General features: G+C 46.8%; 1 protein-coding gene across 1 annotated transcript in view; it reads left to right on the plus strand.

The window, feature by feature from the left end:
* LOC121007910 overlaps nt 1–20,481 on the plus strand; it is an 82,216-nt gene that overhangs the window by 44,400 nt on the left and 17,335 nt on the right. The window contains exons 7-10 of the mRNA XM_040440179.1: nt 6,874–6,899; nt 10,633–10,903; nt 11,604–11,801; nt 12,213–12,431. Of these exons, the coding sequence (XP_040296113.1) occupies nt 6,874–6,899; nt 10,633–10,903; nt 11,604–11,801; nt 12,213–12,431 (714 nt within the window). The remainder of the gene's footprint in view (nt 1–6,873; nt 6,900–10,632; nt 10,904–11,603; nt 11,802–12,212; nt 12,432–20,481) is intronic.

Here is a 20,481-nt window from a genome sequence, read left to right on the forward strand (position 1 = left end):
CTTCTGTGGCAGGCCTCCATAGGAACACTTCTGTGGCAGAGCTCCATAGGAACACTTCTGTGGCAGGCCTCCATAGGAACACCGCTGTGGCAGGCCTCCATAAGAACACTTCTGTGGCAGAGCTCCATAGGAACACTTCTGTGGCAGGCCTCCATAGGAACACCTCTGTGGCAGAGCTCCATAGAAACACCGCTGTGGCAGAGCTCCATAGGAACACCGCTGTGGCAGAGCTCCATAGGAACACCGCTGTGGCAGAGCTCCATAGGAACACCGCTGTGGCAGAGCTCCATAGGAACACCGCTGTGGCAGAGCTCCATAGAAACACCGCTGTGGCAGAGCTCCATAGGAACACCGCTGTGGCAGAGCTCCATAGGAACACCGCTGTGGCAGAGCTCCATAGGAACACCGCTGTGGCAGAGCTCCATAGGAACACCGCTGTGGCAGAGCTCCATAGGAACACCGCTGTGGCAGGCCTCCTTTATGGTCCCTGTAATAAGATCCATGTAATTTGTCCCCCACATTAATTTTATTCGATAATCATTTTGCTTAATAGACAACACTCATAGCTGGGTGGCAGCAATGTTAAGGTTACTTTTGAACATGTCACGTGATCATGACCTTTGCCTTCACTCACGGCAAGACGCTGCCTTCGGCGCACCTGTTGATTGACAGGGGGAAGGCGTTGCTGCATGCGCACGATGATGATGCGCCACCTTTAGGGACAACACATTGGAGGACACCATTTGAGAGGGAGGGGACTGTAGCTATTTAATAGGGCTTTCAGTGGCACACGCACGCTATTACCCATACTCCCCTGATGAAGCCGGACATACGGTTAAACATGTCGGAATGGGTAGTGTTTGTTGCCGATTTTTAGGCAGGGACTAGCTATATGGTACCAATTATAAGTGAGAGGGCGAGCATGCAGGGCGGTGCGATATACATGCAGCGGAATGTGTGGATGACACACTGATTCTATCGATACACCAATCACTCCAATGTACTCAGATGTATTCAGCCATACTGAGCACTGTGTGTATGTGTGAACATATTAAGCAGCGACAATTGCTGCAACAATACACCAGTTATTCCAATATGCTCAGATGCATTCAGCTGTACTGAGCGCAGTCTGTATGTGTGAGCATATCAAGTAGTGACCACTACAATAAATTCAGATTAGCCGCCATACATATACAGTGAAGTGTGAGGTGACAAATGGTGTGGAACGTTATACCAACCACTCAAGTGTGTTCAGCTATATAGAGTGTCATGTATATGTGGGAGTTTTTGTAAACAGTACAGCACTGCAGTATAATTAGAGCATTTGGATTTATCTCCAGTAATCTCACAAAAATACACCCTCACCTATAAAACTGTGGTTATCAACAACACAGTGCTGCAATATAAAGCACTGACCCTATTGCCGCCAGTATTTGCGAAACAACATATGCACCCAGCTAGTGTCTGATAGTTTTATTCAACACAAATTTTCTTTTCTATATTAGATGTTTTAACAGAATCGAATAAAGATGTAGTTTTATCATATACATGAGCTAGGACCCCTAAGGGGACTTTTTGGTCTTTTGACCACTTTTTTTAGGCCTCCATAGGAACACCGCTGTGGCAGGCCTCCTTAAGAACACCGCCGTGGCAGGCCTCCTTAAGAACACCGCCGTGGCAGGCCTTCATAGAAACACCGCCATGGCAGGCCTCCTTAGGAACACCACTGTGGCAGGCCTCCATAGGAACACCGCTGTGGCAGGCCTCCATAGGAACACAGCTGTGGTAGGCCTCCATAGAAACACCGCTGTGGCAGGCCTCCATAGAAACACCGCTGTGGCAGGCCTCCATAGAAACACCGCTGTGGCAGGCCTCCATAGAAACACCGCTGTGGCAGGCCTCCATAGGAACACCGCTGTGGCAGGCCTCCTTAGGAACACCGCTGTGGCAGGCCTCCATAGGAACACAGCTGTGGCAGGTCTCCATAGGAACACCGCTGTGGCAGGTCTCCATAGGAACACCGCTGTGGCAGGCCTCCATAGGAACACAGCTGTGGCAGGTCTCCATAGGAACACCGCTGTGGCAGGCCTCCTTAGGAACACCGCTGTGGCAGGCCTCCATAGGAACACCGCTGTGGCAGGCCTCCATAGGAACACAGCTGTGGCAGGTCTCCATAGGAACACCGCTGTGGCAGGGCTCCATAGGAACACCGCTGTGGCAGGCCTCCTTAGGAACACCGCTGTGGCAGGCCTCCATAGGAACACAACTGTGGCAGGCCTCCATAGGAACACAGCTGTGGCAGGTCTCCATAGGAACACAGCTGTGGCAGGTCTCCATAGGAACACCGCTGTGGCAGGCCTCCTTAGGAACACCGCTGTGGCAGGCCTCCATAGGAACACAACTGTGGCAGGCCTCCATAGGAGCACAACTGTGGCAGGCCTCCATAGGAACACAGCTGTGGCAGGCCTCCATAGGAACACCGCGGTGGCAGGCCTCCATAGGAACACCGCGGTGGCAGGCCTCCATAGGAACACCGCCGTGGCAGGCCTCCATAGGAACACCGCCGTGGCAGGCCTCCATAGGAGCACCGCCGTGGCAGGCTTCCATAGGAACACAACTGTGGCATGCCTCCATAGGAACACAACTGTGGCAGGCCTCCATAAGAACACCGCTGTGGCAGGCCTCCATAGGAACACCGCTGTGGCAGGTCTCCATAGGAACACCGCTGTGGCAGGCCTCCATAAGAATACCGCTGTGGCAGGCCTCAGAGACTTATAAAGGCCCAACGCTTCCATAACAACCTCGATCTCAGCATGGGGGATGCATTCAGGCCCCAGAAGTGCAGAGCTCCAGGAGAAAGTTTCAACAACATGTGAAGGGGTAAAATGTCCATAATAGGTGTTATTCCAGATCTCAGACCATGCGTCTGGGTGTCTGCTGTGAAAAGCAGCAGAGACCCGGCAGTAATGGTGGACATTGGGGTATATACACTGCTCAAAAAAATAAAGGGAACACTTAAACAACACAATGTAACTCCAGGTCAATCGCACTTCTGTGACATCAAACTGTCCACTTAGGAAGCAACACTGAGTGACAATCAATTTCACATGCTGTTGTGCAAATGGGATAGACAACAGGTGGAAATTATAGGCAATTAGCAAGACACCCCCAATAAAGGAGTGGTTCTGCAGGTGGTGACCACAGATCACTTCTCAGTTCCTATGCTTCCTGGCTGATGTTTTGGTCACTTTTGAATGCTGGCGGTGCTTTCACTCTAGTGGTAGCATGAGACGGAGTCTACAACCCACACAAGTGGCTCAGGTAGTGCAGCTTATCCAGGATGGCACATCAATGCGAGCTGTGGCAAGAAGGTTTGCTGTGTCTGTCAGCATAGTGTCCAGAGCATGGAGGCACTACCAGGAGACAGGCCAGTACATCAGGAGACGTGGAGGAGGCCGTAGGAGGGCAACAACCCAGCAGCAGGACCGCTACCTCCTCCTTTGTGCAAGGAGGAACAGGAGGAGCACTGCCAGAGCCCTGAAAAATGACCTCCAGCAGGCCACAAATGTGCATGTGTCTGCTCAAACGGTCAGAAACAGACTCCATGAGGGTGATATGAGGGCCCGACGTCCACAGGTGGGGGTTGTGCTTACAGCCCAACACCATGCAGGACGTTTGGCATTTGCCAGAGAACACCAAGATTGGCAAATTCGCCACTGGCACCCTGTGCTCTTCACAGATGAAAGCAGGTTCACGCTGAGCACGTGACAGATGTGACAGAGTCTGGAGACGCCGTGGAGAACGTTCTGCTGCCTGCAACATCCTCCAGCATGACCGATTTGGCATTGGGTCAGTAATGGTGTGGGGTGGCATTTCTTTGGAGGGCCGCACAGCCCTCCATGTGCTCGCCAGAGGTAGCCTGACTGCCATTAGGTACCGAGATGAGATCCTCAGACCCCTTGTGAGACCATATCCTGGTGCGGTTGGCCCTGGGTTCCTCCTAATGCAAGACAATGCTAGACTTCATGTGGCTGGAGTGTGTCAGCAGTTCCTGCAAGACGAAGGCATTGATGCTATGGACTGGCCCGCCCGTTCCCCAGACCTGAATCCAATTGAGCACATCTGGGACATCATGTCTCGCTCTATCCACCAACGTCACGTTGCACCACAGACTGTCCAGGAGTTGGCAGATGCTTTAGTCCAGGTCTGGGAGGAGATCCCTCAGGAGACCATCCGCCACCTCATCAGGAGCATGCACAGGCGTTGTAGGGAGGTCATACAGGCACGTGGAGGCCACACACACTACTGAGCCTCATTTTGACTTGTTTTAAGGACATTACATCAAAGTTGGATCAGCCTGTAGTGTGTTTTTCCACTTTAATTTTGAGTGCGACTCCAAATCCAGACCTCCATGGGTTAAAAAATTTGATTTCCATTTTTTAATTTTTGTGTGATTTTGTTGTCAGCACATTCAACTATGTAAAGAACAAAGTATTTCAGAAAAATATTGAATTAATTCAGATCTAGGATGTGTTATTTTTGTGTTCCCTTTATTTATACATATATTCACATTTTTTGTGATACCTAAATAAATGAGAGTTTTCTGTTATCCCAGTCTCCTGTTATATAGATCTGTAGATGCCAGTGTATTGTACATGAATGGCAGTGAACTTTTTTTTGTTACAGAGATTCCTCCTGCTGGTAACAGTGAGCTCTAGCTCATTGTTGAGGCTTCAGTTTCCTGTACAGATGGTTGTGAGTTTTAAACCCATTGCTAACAATTTAAAAGTAGAGACTGAATAAATGTTAAATATACCGAGGTGCCCCCCATACAGTGACTGGGGACAGCCCGGGGATGACTCTACATATGGAGATAGCCACATATTTAGTCAGCAGCGACCCAGGGGACTCCTACACTGCGCAGGGACTCCCAAAGGTTAGCTTTGTGTCTGCTTTGTTAGATGAGATGACCCCACTGCATATGAAAGGCAATCGGCTAACTGGACCTCACCTGAACTAGCTGACTGCCTCAATGAATACTTCTGTTTAGTTTTTACACAGGAAAATGAAGGAAAAGGACCTCAGTTAGGAAGGAAGACTAATGAATCTTTTGATGCATGTGTCTTTACAGAGGAAGAGGTTCTAAGTCAGCTGTCTAAAATCAATACAAATAAGTCACAGGGGCCTGATGGGATACACCCAAAGCTATTAAAAGAGCTCAGCGGGGAACTAGCAAAACCATTAACAGATTTATTTAACCAATCACTGGCAACAGGAGTCGTCCCAGAAGATTGGAAATTAGCAAATGTTGTGCCCATTCACAAGAAGGGTAGTAGGGAGGAATCGGGCAACTATAGGCCAGTAAGCCTGACCTCAATAGTGGGGAAATTAATGGAAACCATACTTAAGGAGAGGATTGTGGAACATCTAAAATACCATGGATTGAAAGATGAAAAACAGCATGGGTTTACTTCAGGGAGATCGTGTCAAACTAATCTTATTGATATTTTTGATTGGGTGACTAAAATAATAGATGGCGGAGGTGCAGTAGACATCGCTTATCTGGACTTTATTAAGGCTTTTGATACCGTCCCACACAGAAGGCTTATCAATAAATTGCAGTCTTTGGGCTTGGACTCCCATATTGGTGAATGGATTAGGCAGTGGCTGAGGGACAGACAACAGAGGGTTGTAGTCAATGGAGTATATTCAGACCAAGGTCTTGTTACCAGTGGTGTACCTCAGGGGTCTGTTCTGGGACCCATATTGTTTAATATCTTTATCAGCGAAATTGCAGAAGGCCTCGATGGTAAGGTGTGTCTTTTTGCTGACGACACAAAGATTTGTAACAGGGTTGATGTTCCTGGAGGGATACACCAAATGGAAAAGGATTCAGGAAAACTAGAGGAATGGTCAAAAATCTGGCAACTAAAATGTAATGTTGATAAGTGCAAAATAATGCACCTGGGGCGTAAAAACCCAAGAGCAGAATATACAATCAGTGATACAGTCCTAACCTCAGTATCTGAGGAAAGGGATTTAGGGGTCATTATTTCAGAAGACTTAAAGGTAGGCAGACCATGTCATAGAGCAGCAGGAGATGCTAGCAGAATGCTGGGGTGTATAGGGAGAGGCATTACCAGTAGACAGAGGGAGGCGCTCATGCCGCTCTACAGAGCACTAGTGAGACCTCATCTGGAGTATTGTGCGCAGTACTGGAGACCATATCTCCAGAAGGATACTGATACTTTGGAGAGAGTTCAGAGAAGAGCTACTAAACTAGTACATGGATTGCAGGATAAAACTTACTAGGAAAGATTAAAGGACCTTAACATGTATAGCTCGGAAGAAAGACGAGACAGAGGGGAGATGAGAGAAACTGCTAAATACATAAAGGGAAGCAACAAGGTAAAAGAGGAGAGAAGATTTACAAGAAGAAAAACTGCTACAAGAGGACATAGTTTTAACTTAGAGGGGCAAAGGTGTAAAAGTAATATCAGGAAGTATTACTTTACTGAGAGAGTAGTGGATGCATGGAATAGCCTTCCTGCAGAAGTGGGAGCTGTAAATACAGTGAAGGAGTTTAAGCATGCATGGGATAGGCATAAGGCCATCCTTCATATAAGATAGGGCCAGGGGCTATTCATAGTACTCAGTATATTGGGCAGACTAGATGGAACAAATGGTTCTTATCTGCCGACATATTCTATGTTCCTATGAACACCACATGTAATGGAAGGAAGAACACGGAGGCCCCACAGGTCATTGGGGCATTGAGGGGGGGGCACTTACTTATTCACATGATGAATAGAGATCTGATTAACAAACTGATAATTAATTAAATTTATTTGTTTCTATTTTTCTCTTTGACAGAAACTGAAGAGACGGAAGGTATTACGGTGAGATATGTTCTATCTATTTATCTATCTATCTGTAAAACATTGGGGGAAGTGTATATAGATATAACCGGCTATGATCTGCATATGTAGAAACCTTCACATATAGGCCTCGACATTTATCTTGGATTCTTCTTTAATTTGTAAGTTAATGTCCATAAATAATCAGTTTTACAATTAAATTAAGATATTTGATGAAAATTGTGACTGAATGCAAATAAAATTTGTTTAGAAACTAACCTAATATCTGATGATGAAGGCTTCTTCTTCTCATCATCTTCCTCTGGTCTTGTCATGGACTTTGTGCTGTTTCCCTTCAATATAAGATGGCATAGAGTCAGTAGTAGATGGGACTGAGTGGTTCTGTATGTGCGTGCTCTGCTCTCCTTTATTTGTACCCTATTTTCCATGCGTAAGGACCTCTTCCCTCTGAGGTCCGGCAGTAGAGTGCACTTCCTCAGCCCTGGTTTTCACTTACAATCGTTCTGGGTATTCCTTGGTCTCCTTTTAATGAATCAGGTGGAGCACTTGTCCCTCTGGAACAGCTGTGACATCTTTGTCGCTCACCTTCTCCCTCATCAGCCCAGTTTGGAGCTGATAGGAATCAGTAAGAACCTTTGATAATAACTCAGTCCATTTAGCATCTCAGGGCTGTGTCCACACTCTAGCCGTGGTTGTGGGTGACCACATATGATGAACACAGTCTTAAGATCTCCTTCTGGAGGATGCGCCACATTCCTTGCCATAAATTGGGTGCATCCTCCGGCTGTCTGTGCACCTGAATGAACCCTATGGGAGCTCAGAGCTGCTGTAGGTTTTTGTCTTCATGCCACCCTCGACACCTCCCCCCCCAGAAAGGAACAGCGCAGAAACGCCACCTGTGACATAGGAGCGGTCCGACACTTTTTTTTAGCTTCAGCCTTGAGATTGCAGAGGTGTATGTCGGGCTAAGTAACACAATGTTTATGGCGTCATTCAGCAAGTACAGAATTAAAGGTGAAAAAAATGGCGGAGGTCACACACAGGCGCGGATTACCTCACTGATTGACCCTTATCTATTTCTAAATCCCCGGTGCTCCTCAGCCTTCCGACTCTCATTCGGCTCAGTTCTCCATTTCAGACATCAGTCCTCAGACACCCGTCTGTCAGGACAGAGCTCGCCCTTCCCCGCTGAGAGCTCCACCTCAGGGGCGGCTGCGGTAAATGTGCTTACTAGCCTTGTTTTCAGTCACTCTCCGGCGCCCCCTAAATTCACACCCCACAGTCTATAGCATAGCTTTCTTTACTGTACCTTCAGTTCTTTACCTGGAGCGCTCGCACATCAGTTTTTTGTAGACTAAAATTCACGAATATCAGTCGCCGTCTCTGGAAAACATCACATTTCACAGTCTTCTGGCTTTGGCTTTGATTGAAGACAATTTCTTCTCCTCTAATCTTACTCCAAAGTCATTGATTCTACCGCCCCGTAGTATCACAGTACCACAACATTCATCTATAGCAGAGTGACCAGGCTGGAGCGAATCCAGCTGCAGATCCTAGATCTGAAGTCGATTCATTAAAAATACTTCGTGGTTAATGCTGTTTTTGTACAGCATTAGAATGTATGGGCTCTGTGTAGAAAAACTTTGGTAAATGACTCCGGGATTCCTATCCGCGGATTTATAAACAGTTTAAATAGGTATCCAAAGTCGGCTTTGATACTGGCTGGTACTATTAGGCTTCAACGAATCGAGATTCTGAGATCCGAAGTCGATTAGTTAAAAACCTTTGTTTGTAATGTTGTTTCCATACAGCATTAGAATGTATGGGCTCCGTGTAGGAAGACTTTGTCTCAGGTGAAGTTGCGCAAGACTTCAGTGAATGACTTCGGCATTCCTATCCGCAAATTTAAAAACATTTAAAAATAGGAATCTGAAGTCGGCTTCAGTACTGCGGTACCAGCCAGTACCAAAGCCGACTTCACATTCCTATTTTAAAATGTTTTTAAATCCGTGCATAGGAATGCCGAAGTCATTCACTGAAGTGTCGCGCAACTTTATCCGAGAAAAAGTTTCCCTACACGGAGCCCATACATTCTAATGCTGTAAGGAAACAACATTACAAACAAAGGTTTTTAACTAATCGACTTCGGATCTCAGAATCTTGATTCACTAAAGCCTAATAATTATCACACTTTTTATTGAAATCAATACAATAATCATTTAATATCTGTGTATATTTCAAAACAAACTGCAAATATCCCAATGCTCTGACATCGCGTAGATCTGTTACACTTTGTTAAAAATATCTCCATTACTTTAATTTAAAAAAGTTACCGCAAAATAATAAGAAATAATCATCTGTCAGTGTAACGTGCTACTCTTCATATCTTCAGTCATGTTTTTTCTGTGTGTTTGTGCATTTTTATTAATTATAATATTTATTCATTGAATATCTGGAAATATCAGAAAGTTTAAATAATATAATATACTAAAAAAGAAACATATTTCACCTCTTCCCAATAAACGAAAATCTTTACTTTTACAATAAAGTGATATTCTGGCCGTTACTCCAGGGTCTTCTCCTGTCAGATAGAAGTCATTGTAGATTTAGCCGTTACTTTCTGCTACAATGTAGATTACAATAATCCCCAAAGTACACGAGTTTTGTAAACATTTGCACGACTGTTACTGAGTTCCAGATTCTGTCAGCGATCTAGGATTAACGCTGTCCAAATTCGGAACCTCTGGAATGTGACATCAGATGATTTCCCGTCATTCACACGTACCTCACTGAGCGCACACAGATACTGGAAAGAAAACTATCATATTTTATTCTTTAAACCCAATAATTATATCCTCGTATTAATATTACTTTATGTACCAATTAACCTCTACCTCACTGGCCCTAAATGTAACCAAATGTATCTATTATACTTAGTCTAGACATGTGGATGCCTTAGGCTACTTTCACACTTGCGGCAGAGTGATCCGGCAAGCAGTTCCGTCGCCGGAACCGGCAAAACGTATGCCAACTGATGTCATTATTAAGACTGATCAGGATCCTGATCAGTCAGAAAAATGCATTGAAATATCATCCTGCACAATCCTGAACAATACCATCTGACGTGTCTTGGAATGTTCTTTTCTAAGTAGTTGCCTCACTCTTCAGTTCTCATGATTCACAGGAGACCAGGATTCATTTTTGATCTGACTATGATTTATTGACTTAATTATTGTAAATTTATGTGGAGGATGGACATTAGTGACCAATCTCTCGATTCCAGGGAGCTTCCTCTTATATCATCCTAGAGGTAGAGTAATAACCATATATCTGAAAATGATTGATTCATGTCCTTTGGTCTCATCCACCCTGAGGGGCAACAAAATTTATTCTTAATAGTAAAAAAAACTGATTCTGAAAATCCCAAAAAATATCACAGAGAGGAATTTGACAACCTTCTAAATCTGGAAGACCAGCACTCATATTGTAATTGTAAAATGGAGACCAGACGTCATTTTGATGCATCTCTTCATGTATAACATGTAAAGCAGGAGTTACAAGTTCCCAAATCCAAACTCAGCCATCACCTCATTTAGAATCAAGACCTCTACAATTTCTAAGCCTGGTCTGCCCCAACCCATGAAATGTAGATGCTTCTCCTGGTCTGTCCACTATAGCAGGCAGTAGGACTGGAGCGGGAACGACGTCTTCACACCACACCGGACGGTAAACTCATTATCCCTTTCTCTTCCAGAACTTCACGACTGTTGGGATCTTCTCTCGATCTTCAAACATTGATTACTCCTGGATGGATAAGATGCTTAGGTCTCCAGATCTACATCTATCCGTCTCCGATGTCAGATCCTTTTGTATTTCTAACAACCAAACTCAACAGATTTTTGAAGAACTAAATCTCTGCACCTTTGGTATTTTGTATCACACCAAGAACAGAGGCAGAGTAAACGTCACCGACGTGATGGACTCTCTGTACGACGAAGAGCTGAAGGACATGAGCCGTCTTCTTGGTAAGTTTCACAGCAATGATTACAAGGAACATTTTTTTTAAGATCCTAGAGCTTATCTGAAGGGGGATGGCCACCGCGGCCTGACACGTTTCCTACAATTTACATAAATAAAATGCTGTCCCAGTAAATGTGCCCCATTAGGCCTCTGTCAGACATTTGTGTTCGTGACATCTCTGACAAGATGGCCGGTGGTTCATCTGTGAAGGATCTGTGTTTGGTCCCTGTGTCAGTATTTTGCCCTCTGTGTGTCCTCCGTATTCCATAGTCACTGCTAGACTGAACATTAACCTGGACCATATTCTAACAACAATCTGTAAAAAGCATGGGCCAAATACAGGTGGCATCTGTGTTTTGTCTGTGATCTTCATGGACCCATAGACTAACATGTGGGCATCTGTAATCATGGACAAAAATAGGGCATGCTTCTGGTGTCACCATAGACCCACGATCCGTGGATACAGGTGCCTTCTATGGAGACCACAGACAGAGACCATTGAAAGGCCTTAGGCTGAGACCCTGTCCTGACATAGACCTTCTCCCACAGATGAGGAGCTTCTTATAAATGAGTCTTCTGATTCATTGTGCAAAGTCAAAAAATATTCCTATTCACTGACAGCAAACAGTGTGCACCCCAGACTTGTAGCGTCAGCCACATCTAGATATATACTGTCGGCTCACACCCCCCATCCCATGTCTTCAGGGAGGAATAATGTGATTGTGGTGATCGATGATCTGATGGACAACAGCTTAGAGGAAAAGAACCGGATTCTAAAATCTCAGCCCAGCATCAAGAAATATGCCTACAATCTGCTGCTTGTCACCGAGAAGGAGAAGAAAGACGAGCCACGTCTCCTGGAGCGACTGAGGGAGGCGCTGATGTTCAAGGGTGAAGAGAAGGGTATGTGTGCATATATATATATATATATATATATATATATAGGAGTGCATATAGTATAAGGGCAGAACTGGTGCTAAAAAGCAACCCTGGTGAGTGTACACCAGCCCACACACATGACCAATGATGAATAGTGGCATGCAACATGTGCTATGGTAAATTCTGCTGTACTTGGTAACCCTGTCCATAATCAGACCTCAGACCAGACCCCCTAAACTAATTCAGACCCCAGATCAGACCACATAAAAACTCATAATCCTCTGCTGATCACCCACACACAGACAGTGCAATCACACACCACGTACAACACCCCAATAAGCACCCTGCAGCCCGACATGTGACTTATATCACTAACAAAAAAGGATTGGTACCATATGTCCCCTTATTCACACACAGACTGCGGAGAACCTGTAGATGGGAAGAGCACATCGCAGCCGGGGGACAAGCAGCCATCATCAGGTGAAGACGAGAAGAGCACATCGCAGCCGGGGGACAAGCAGCCATCATCAGGTGTAGAAGAGAAGAGCACATCGCAGCCAATAGCTCCTGCAAGGAAAAAAAAAGCAGAGCCAGGGGATGACCAGATGAAAAAAATAGTGGAGCCGCTGGCAGAAAACAAACAACCTGAAGAAAGTGAGTATGGCCAACTTCAGTAGTGTGAACTTGTGTTTCTATTACTCACATTTTGATAGATAAGAGGAGGTAAAGGATGGAGCATTTACACTAGACTGTGGACGGTCTGACAGCAGTGCTTACACTAGACTGTAGTCTGTCTGACAGCAGTGCTTACACTAGACTGTGGACGGTCTGACAGCAGTGCTTACACTAGACTGTAGTCTGTCTGACAGCAGTGCTTACACTAGACTGTGGACTGTCTGACAGCAGTGCTTACACTAGACTGTAGACTGTCTGACAGCAGTGCTTACACTAGACTGTGGACTGTCTGACAGCAGTGCTTACACTAGACTGTGGACTGTCTGACAGCAGTACTTACACTAGACTGTGGACTGTCTAACAGCAGTGCTTCTAATAGACTGTGGACTGTCTGACAACAGTGTTTAATTAAAATGTGAACTGTCTGACAGCAGTGCTTACACTAGACTGTGGACTGACACATTCATTTTCTTTTTTTTACTTTGTCTTTCCACTGTAACTGGGACATCCATAGGAGCCACCAGGAGAAGATGACCACCTAACAAACTAATTCAGACCCCAGATCAGACCACATAAAAAACTTATAATCCTCTGCTAATCACCCACACACAGACAATCACACACCACGTACAACACCCCAATAAGCACCCTGCAGCCCCACATGTGACTTCTATCACTAACAAAAAAGGACTGGTCCCATATGTCCCCTTTTTCACACACAGACGAGAAGAGCACATCGCAGACGGGGGACAAGCAGCCATCATCAGGTGAAGACAAGAAGAGCACATCGCAGCCGGGGGACAACCAGTCATCATCAGGTGTAGAGGAGAAGAGTACATCGCAGCCGGGGGACAAGCAGCCATCATCAGGTGAAGACAAGAAGAACACATCGCAGCTGGGGGACAAGCAGCCATCATCAGGTGAAGACAAGAAGAACACATCGCAGCCGGGAGACCAGCAGCCATCATCAAGTGTAGAGGAGAAGAGTACATCGCAGCCGGCGGACAACCAGTCATCATCAGGTGTAGAGGAGAAGAGCACATCGCAGCTGGCGGACAAGCAGCCATCATCAGGTGTAGAGGAGAAGAGCACATCGCAGCCGGCGGACAAGCAGCCATCATCAGGTGTAGAGGAGAAGAGCACATCGCAGCAGCCAATAGCTCCCGCAAGGAAGAAAACAACAGAGCCAGGGGACGAACAGATAAAAAAAATAGTGGAGCCGCTGGCAGTAAAAAAACAACCTGAAGAAAGTGAGTATGGCCAACTTCAGTAGTGTGAACTTGTGTTTCTATTCCTGACATTTTAATAGATAAGAGGAGGTGAGGGATGGAGCATTTACACTAGACTGTTGACTGACTGACAGCAGTGCGTACATTAGACTGTGGACTGTCTGACAGCAGTGTTTAAACTAAAATGTGGACTGTCTGACAGCAGTGCTTACACTAGACTGTGGACTGTCTGACAGCAGTGCTTACACTAGACTATGGACTATCTGACAGCAGTATTTACACTAGAATGTGGACTGTCTGACAGCAGTGCTTACACTAGACTGTAGACTGTCTGACAGCAGTGCTTACACTAGACTATGGACTGTCTGACAGCAGTATTTACACTAGAATGTGGACTGTCTGACAGCAGTGCTTACACTAAACTGTGGACTGTCTGACAGCGGTGCTTACATTAGACTGTGGACTGTCTGATAGCTCTGCTTTCACTAGACTGTAGACTGTCGACTGTCTGACAGCAGTGCTTTCACTAGACTGTGGACTGTCTAACAGCGGTGCTTCTAATAGACTGTGGACTGTCTGACAACAGTGTTTAATTAAAATGTGAACTGTCTGACAGCAGTGCTTACACTAGACTGTGGACTGTCTGACAGCAGTGCTTACACTAGACTGTGGACTGTCTGACAGCAGTGCTTACACTAGACTGTAGACTGTCTGACAGCAGTGCTTACACTAGACTGTGGACTGTCTGACAGCAGTGCTTACACTAGACTGTGGACTGTCTGGCAGCAGTGCTTACACTAGACTGTGGACTGTCTGACAGCAGTGCTTACACTAGACTGTGGACTGTCTGGCAGCAGTGCTTACACTAGACTGTGGACTGTCTGACAGCAGTGCTTACACTAGACTGTGGACTGTCTGGCAGCAGTGCTTACACTAGACTGTGGACTGTCTGACAGCAGTGCTTACACTAGACTGTGGACTGTCTGACAGCAGTGCTTACACTAGACTGTGGACTGTCTGACAGCAGTGCTTACACTAGACTGTAGACTGTCTGACAGCAGTGCTTACACTAGACTGTGGACTGTCTGACAGCAGTGCTTACACTAGACTGTGGACTGTCTGGCAGCAGTGCTTACACTAGACTGTGGACTGTCTGACAGCAGTGCTTACACTAGACTGTGGACTGACTGGCAGCAGTGCTTACACTAGACTGTGGACTGACTGGCAGCAGTACTTACACTAGACTGTGGACTGACTGGCAGCAGTACTTACACTAGACTGTGGACTGTCTGACAGCAGTGCTTACACTAGACTGTGGACTGTCTGGCAGCAGTGCTTACACTAGACTGTGGACTGTCTGACAGCAGTGCTTACACTAGACTGTGGACTGACTGGCAGCAGTGCTTACACTAGACTGTGGACTGACTGGCAGCAGTACTTACACTAGACTGTGGACTGACTGGCAGCAGTACTTACACTAGACTGTGGACTGTCTGACAGCAGTGCTTACACTAGACTGTGGACTGTCTGACAGCAGTACTTACACTAGACTGTGGACTGACTGGCAGCAGTGCTTACACTAGACTGTGGACTGTCTGACAGTAGTGCTTACACTAGACTATGGACTGTGTGACAGCAGTACTTACACTAGACTGTGGACTGTCTGACAGCAGTACTTACACTAGACTGTGGACTGTCTGACAGCAGTGCTTACACTAGACTGTGGACTGACTGGCAGCAGTACTTACACTAGACTGTGGACTGTCTGACAGCAGTACTTACACTAGACTGTGGACTGTCTGACAGCAGTACTTACACTAGACTGTGGACTATCTGACAGCAGTACTTACACTAGACTGTGGACTGTCTGACAGCAGTACTTACACTAGACTGTGGACTGACTGGCAGCAGTACTTACACTAGACTGTGGACTGACTGGCAGCAGTGCTTACACTAGACTGTTGACTGTCTGACAGCAGTGCTTACACTAGACTATGGACTGACTGGCAGCAGTGCTTACACTAGACTGTGGACTGACTGGCAGCAGTGCTTACACTAGACTGTGGACTGACTGGCAGCAGTGCTTACACTAGACTGTGGACTGACTGGCAGCAGTGCTTACACTAGACTGTGGACTGTCTGACAGTAGTGCTTACACTAGACCTCGGACTGTGTGACAGCAGTACTTACACTAGACTGTGGACTGACTGACAGCAGTGCTTACACTAGACTGTGGACTGACTGACAGCAGTGCTTACACTAGACTGTGGACTGACTGGCAGCAGTACTTACACTAGACTGTGGACTGACTGGCAGCAGTGCTTACACTAGACTGTGGACTGACTGGCAGCAGTGCTTACACTAGACTATGGACTGACTGGCAGCAGTGCTTACACTAGACTGTGGACTGACTGGCAGCAGTGCTTACACTAGACTATGGACTGACTGGCAGCAGTGCTTACACTAGACTGTGGACTGACTGGCAGCAGTGCTTACACTAGACTGTGGACTGACTGGCAGCAGTGCTTACACTAGACTGTGGACTGACTGGCAGCAGTGCTTACACTAGACTGTGGACTGACTGGCAGTAGTGCTTACACTAGACTGTGGACTGACTGGCAGCAGTACTTACACTAGACTGTGGACTGACTGGCAGTAGTGCTTACACTAGACTGTGGACTGACTGGCAGCAGTGCTTACACTAGACTATGGACTGACTGGCAGCAGTGCTTACACTAGACTGTGGAATGACACGTTCATTTATTTTTTTTTACTTTGTTTTTCCACTGTATCTTGGACATCCATAGGAGCCACCCGGATTAGATTCTCATTGGCAGAGCTGATCTTGTTATGCTATGAGTAAGGATGAGCGAACACCTGGAATTTCAAATTTGCCGAGTTCGGCCCTTCGGAACTTCGGCTCAACAGTCGGGTTCGAGACTCAAACTTGACCCGAACTTGACCCCGAACCTTATTGAAGTCAATGGGGACCTGAACTGTACTAAAATGCCTGTAAAATAGATATTGTAAGGGCTAGATGGCTGCAAAAAGAAGCAAAATGGGGGTAAGAGCCCTGCAAACAAATGTGGATAGGTAAATGACTTAAAATAACATAGAATAGAAAAAATAATAATAATCTTGAGCTAGGAGGCGGATGTCAAAGTGGAGTAGGATGTTTAGGAGGCGGTGGACGTGGTGGTGTAGGTGGAAGCGGCGGAGAGGAGGAGGTGGTAGCCAACAGTGTTTTTTTTGTTTTTTGTTTTTTTCCCTTTATTTATTTATTTTTTTAATTTATTTATTTTCTTAGAAATTTGGGAAGACCCAAAACATTGGGAACTAGAAAAGAGAATGCAAAGAGAAAGTGCGCTGGAGTCTAATAATGGCTGGGTGCAGCCTGTATACTTGTCTACTCAGCACAAGGCATGGACAAGTCTTGTGTAGTGATGGCAGAACATCGGCCGGGACATTTTGCGAACGCGATCAAATGTTCGCGAACCACGCGTTCGCGGCTGGCCCTATTCACTTTAATGGCAGGCGAACCTGAAAAACCTTCAGGTCATATTTGCAGCCACTAAATACTTACTAGAAGCGCACAAATAGTCCCACAACATGAACAGTGACATACCAGAGGGGGATCAATTGCAAAAATTCCCACCAAAAATAAGTATTTTAATCAGGGGTCATTTTTATGCATCTTAAAGGGAAACTCTCAAAAATGTGCCCTGCTGGAGTACAAGACCCAACAATTAGATATTCACCTGACAGAAAAGAACAAGTGATTATGTGGCTGGAGGCGGTCAGTTGATAACAATTTTACTGTAGGCCAGTGGAGTACAGGCCCCAAACATTAGGCATTCACCGGACAGAAAAGAACTTGTGATTATGTGGCTGGAGGTATATGAGATGGTCAGTGGATAACAATTTTACTGTAGGCCACAGGAATAGAGGCCTTAAAAATTTGGCATTCACCTGACAGAAAAGGACTTTAATGCCACTGTATATACATAAGACAAGGACCATTCTTTGTTCTGTATGGTGACGGATATGTGTGGGCTGGTATGAAGAAATTCAATTACACGTGGTCGTCACAGGTGTTGAATTCCTCCGAGATCCATGCCTCATTCATTTTTAGAAATGTGAGGTAGTCCACACTGTCGTGAGCTAGGCGAGTGCGCTTATCGGTCACGATCCCTCCTGCTGCGCTGAACGTCCTTTCGGACAGGACACTCGACGAGGGGCAAGCCAAGAGTTCCATGGCAAATTGTGCCAGCTCTGGGTATAGGTCAAGCCTGCACACCCAGTAGTCCAGGGGTTCCTCGCTTCTCAGAGCGTCCACATCGGCCGTTAACCCAATGTAGTCGGACACCTGTCGGTCTAGGCGTTCCCTGAGGCTGGATTCAGAGGGCGGCTGTCGATGGGTTGGTTGCAAGAATGATCTCATATCCAAAGTGACCAACACATCTTCAAACCGTATAAGTGGGGTAAAAAAACCTGAAACCGCGCTGGCCACAAAGGGGGACACCACTATTACCCCTGTGTAATTAAAGGGAAAGAGTTAATGAGTATTGCTGGTGAATTAGCAAGTGCTGCCCATATAGGATACTGTCCATGTGTGGCAGGACCGCACTGGCTATAAAGTAACACTGGGGTGGTCTCTCTTGCGCAGGGAACCAGACAACCCAGCTGACCTTACCTAATTATAGACAGCGGTCCGACCACTGTAGGACCTGAATGCCGAGCATATGAAACGCAATACCTCAGAAGTTCATGCCCAGAGACTATTGCACATAGGATGATACAGCTAATAGCTATATGAATTACTTCAGGTGTTCCGTTGCCGAGAGTTTCTGGGGCACAGCAGTAAATGGAGTCTCAAAGGAATCTGGTGGTTTAAGTGAGTAGAAGAGATCTTCTGTTTCCACTATCGGCGCGCACGGTCCCGGCCGGTGACGCGCGCGCGCGAGGGAAACTACGCTGGTAACTTAGAAAAACGAAAGTTCCTCGTGACGTCACACTTTGGACGGATGCCTGCTTGAATCACAATACCTCCGATGCATTTCGGAATTCACGAATTCAAACCGCCCTCTTCTTGCAGGCGCAGTAGGATTGGTACCCGCACCTGTTTCGCTGTTGGTGGAAATTCCTCTGCCAGCGCCCGCAACAGCAGAATGCTGCTTATCTCGCAGCAAGGCCTGGAAATGCTGCATTTTCACAGCCCTCTGTGATGCTGGTAACATGTCCGCCACTTTGTGTTTGTACCGGGGGTCTAAGTACGTTGCCACCCAGTACTGGTCCTTGCCCTTTATGCTTTTTATACTGGGGTCCCTCTTCAAACGCTGGAGCATGAAGGCCCCCATTTGCACTAAATTGGAAGCGGTGGAGTGCCCTGGCTCCTGCTCATCGCCCAAGAGAATGTCATCCTCGGTCTCCTTCCCCCAGCCACAGACAAGGAGAAGGAGGGATCCCCGAAAAGTTTAAAGCCTGCTCTTCTTGCTCCTCCTCCTCCCCCCAGCCACCATCCTCCTCTGACTCCTCTTCTGCTGACTTGTCTCAGATGGAGTATCCCCCCCTGGGAATTCATTCAGCATTGTGATTTCTTCATTTCCAGCTCCTGCTCCTCGACGGCTTGATCAATGGCACGATGCAATGCACGCTCCAGAAAGAAGGCGTAAGGTACGATATCACTGATGGTGCCATAGCTGCGACTGACCAGTTCGGTGATCTTATCAAATGACTGCAGAGAAGTCTGCATGCATCGCGCATAAGCAGCCACTGGCGCGGTGAAAAGAAACCAAGCTCCCCAGAACCTGTCCTGCTGCAGAGTTTGTACAGGTAGTCATTAATGGAACGTTGTTGCTGGAGCAGCCTATCAAGCATATACAAGGTGGAGTTCCAGCGCGTCGGGCTGTCACAAATCAGACATCTGACGGGCAGGTGGTGTCCCCGCTGAACGTCAGCAAGGCAAGCCATGGCCTTGTAAGATCTTCTGAAATGGCCAGAGATTTTCCTGGCCTGTCGCAAGACGTCTTGGACCCCGAGGTATTTGGCAACGGATCACTGCATGACTAAGTTCAGGACGTGTGCCATGCACGGCACGTGTGTCATTTTGCCCTGTTTCAGCGCTCTCAGCAAATTGGCACCGCTGTCGCACACCACTTTACCAACTGAGCTGGGTTAGCCACTGATTGGCCTGTGACCGCAGAGCTGAAAGGAGTGCAGGACCGGTGTGGCTCTTGGCTTCCTGGCACAACAGCCACAGCACAGCATGGTAACGTCTCACCTGGCATGGTAACACCAAATCCACACGGGTGCCAGGGGTTACATGCTTGACGGCCGTCAGAAGGTTCACTCAGTGGACAGTAAAAGTTATGTACCTTCCCTGCTATGGCAGTAGTTGGCGGGCTAGCAGCTCCAACAAGCCAGCGGAGGATTATCCGGCGTCATCATTTTTTTAAGCTCGAACATTTGAGCCATGGAAGCCTGCCTTATGCCAGATGAACGCGACGACGGCACGGTGGAAGGTGGAGGGCAAATGGGAGAAGAGGCAGGATGTGGAGCACCGGGAGTGTGGCTTTGTGGGTTCTGACGGTGTTGTTCCCACTGGGCTTGTAGATGGGAGGCCAGGTGCCTTCTTAAGGCGGTCGTCCCTTGGTGAGTGTTAGGCTTACAGCGACTTATATGTTGACAGCACAGGCTGCAGATGGCAACACTATTGTCAGCAGCTGACACGTTAAAAAAAGCCCACACTGCTGAGCCATGTGCAGGCGTCCTGGGAGAGCAAGATGTGACTGTGCATGGTA

The sequence above is a fragment of the Bufo bufo genome, chromosome 7 (genome assembly GCF_905171765.1).
Source record: "Bufo bufo chromosome 7, aBufBuf1.1, whole genome shotgun sequence".
Taxonomy (NCBI): Eukaryota; Metazoa; Chordata; class Amphibia; order Anura; family Bufonidae; genus Bufo; species Bufo bufo.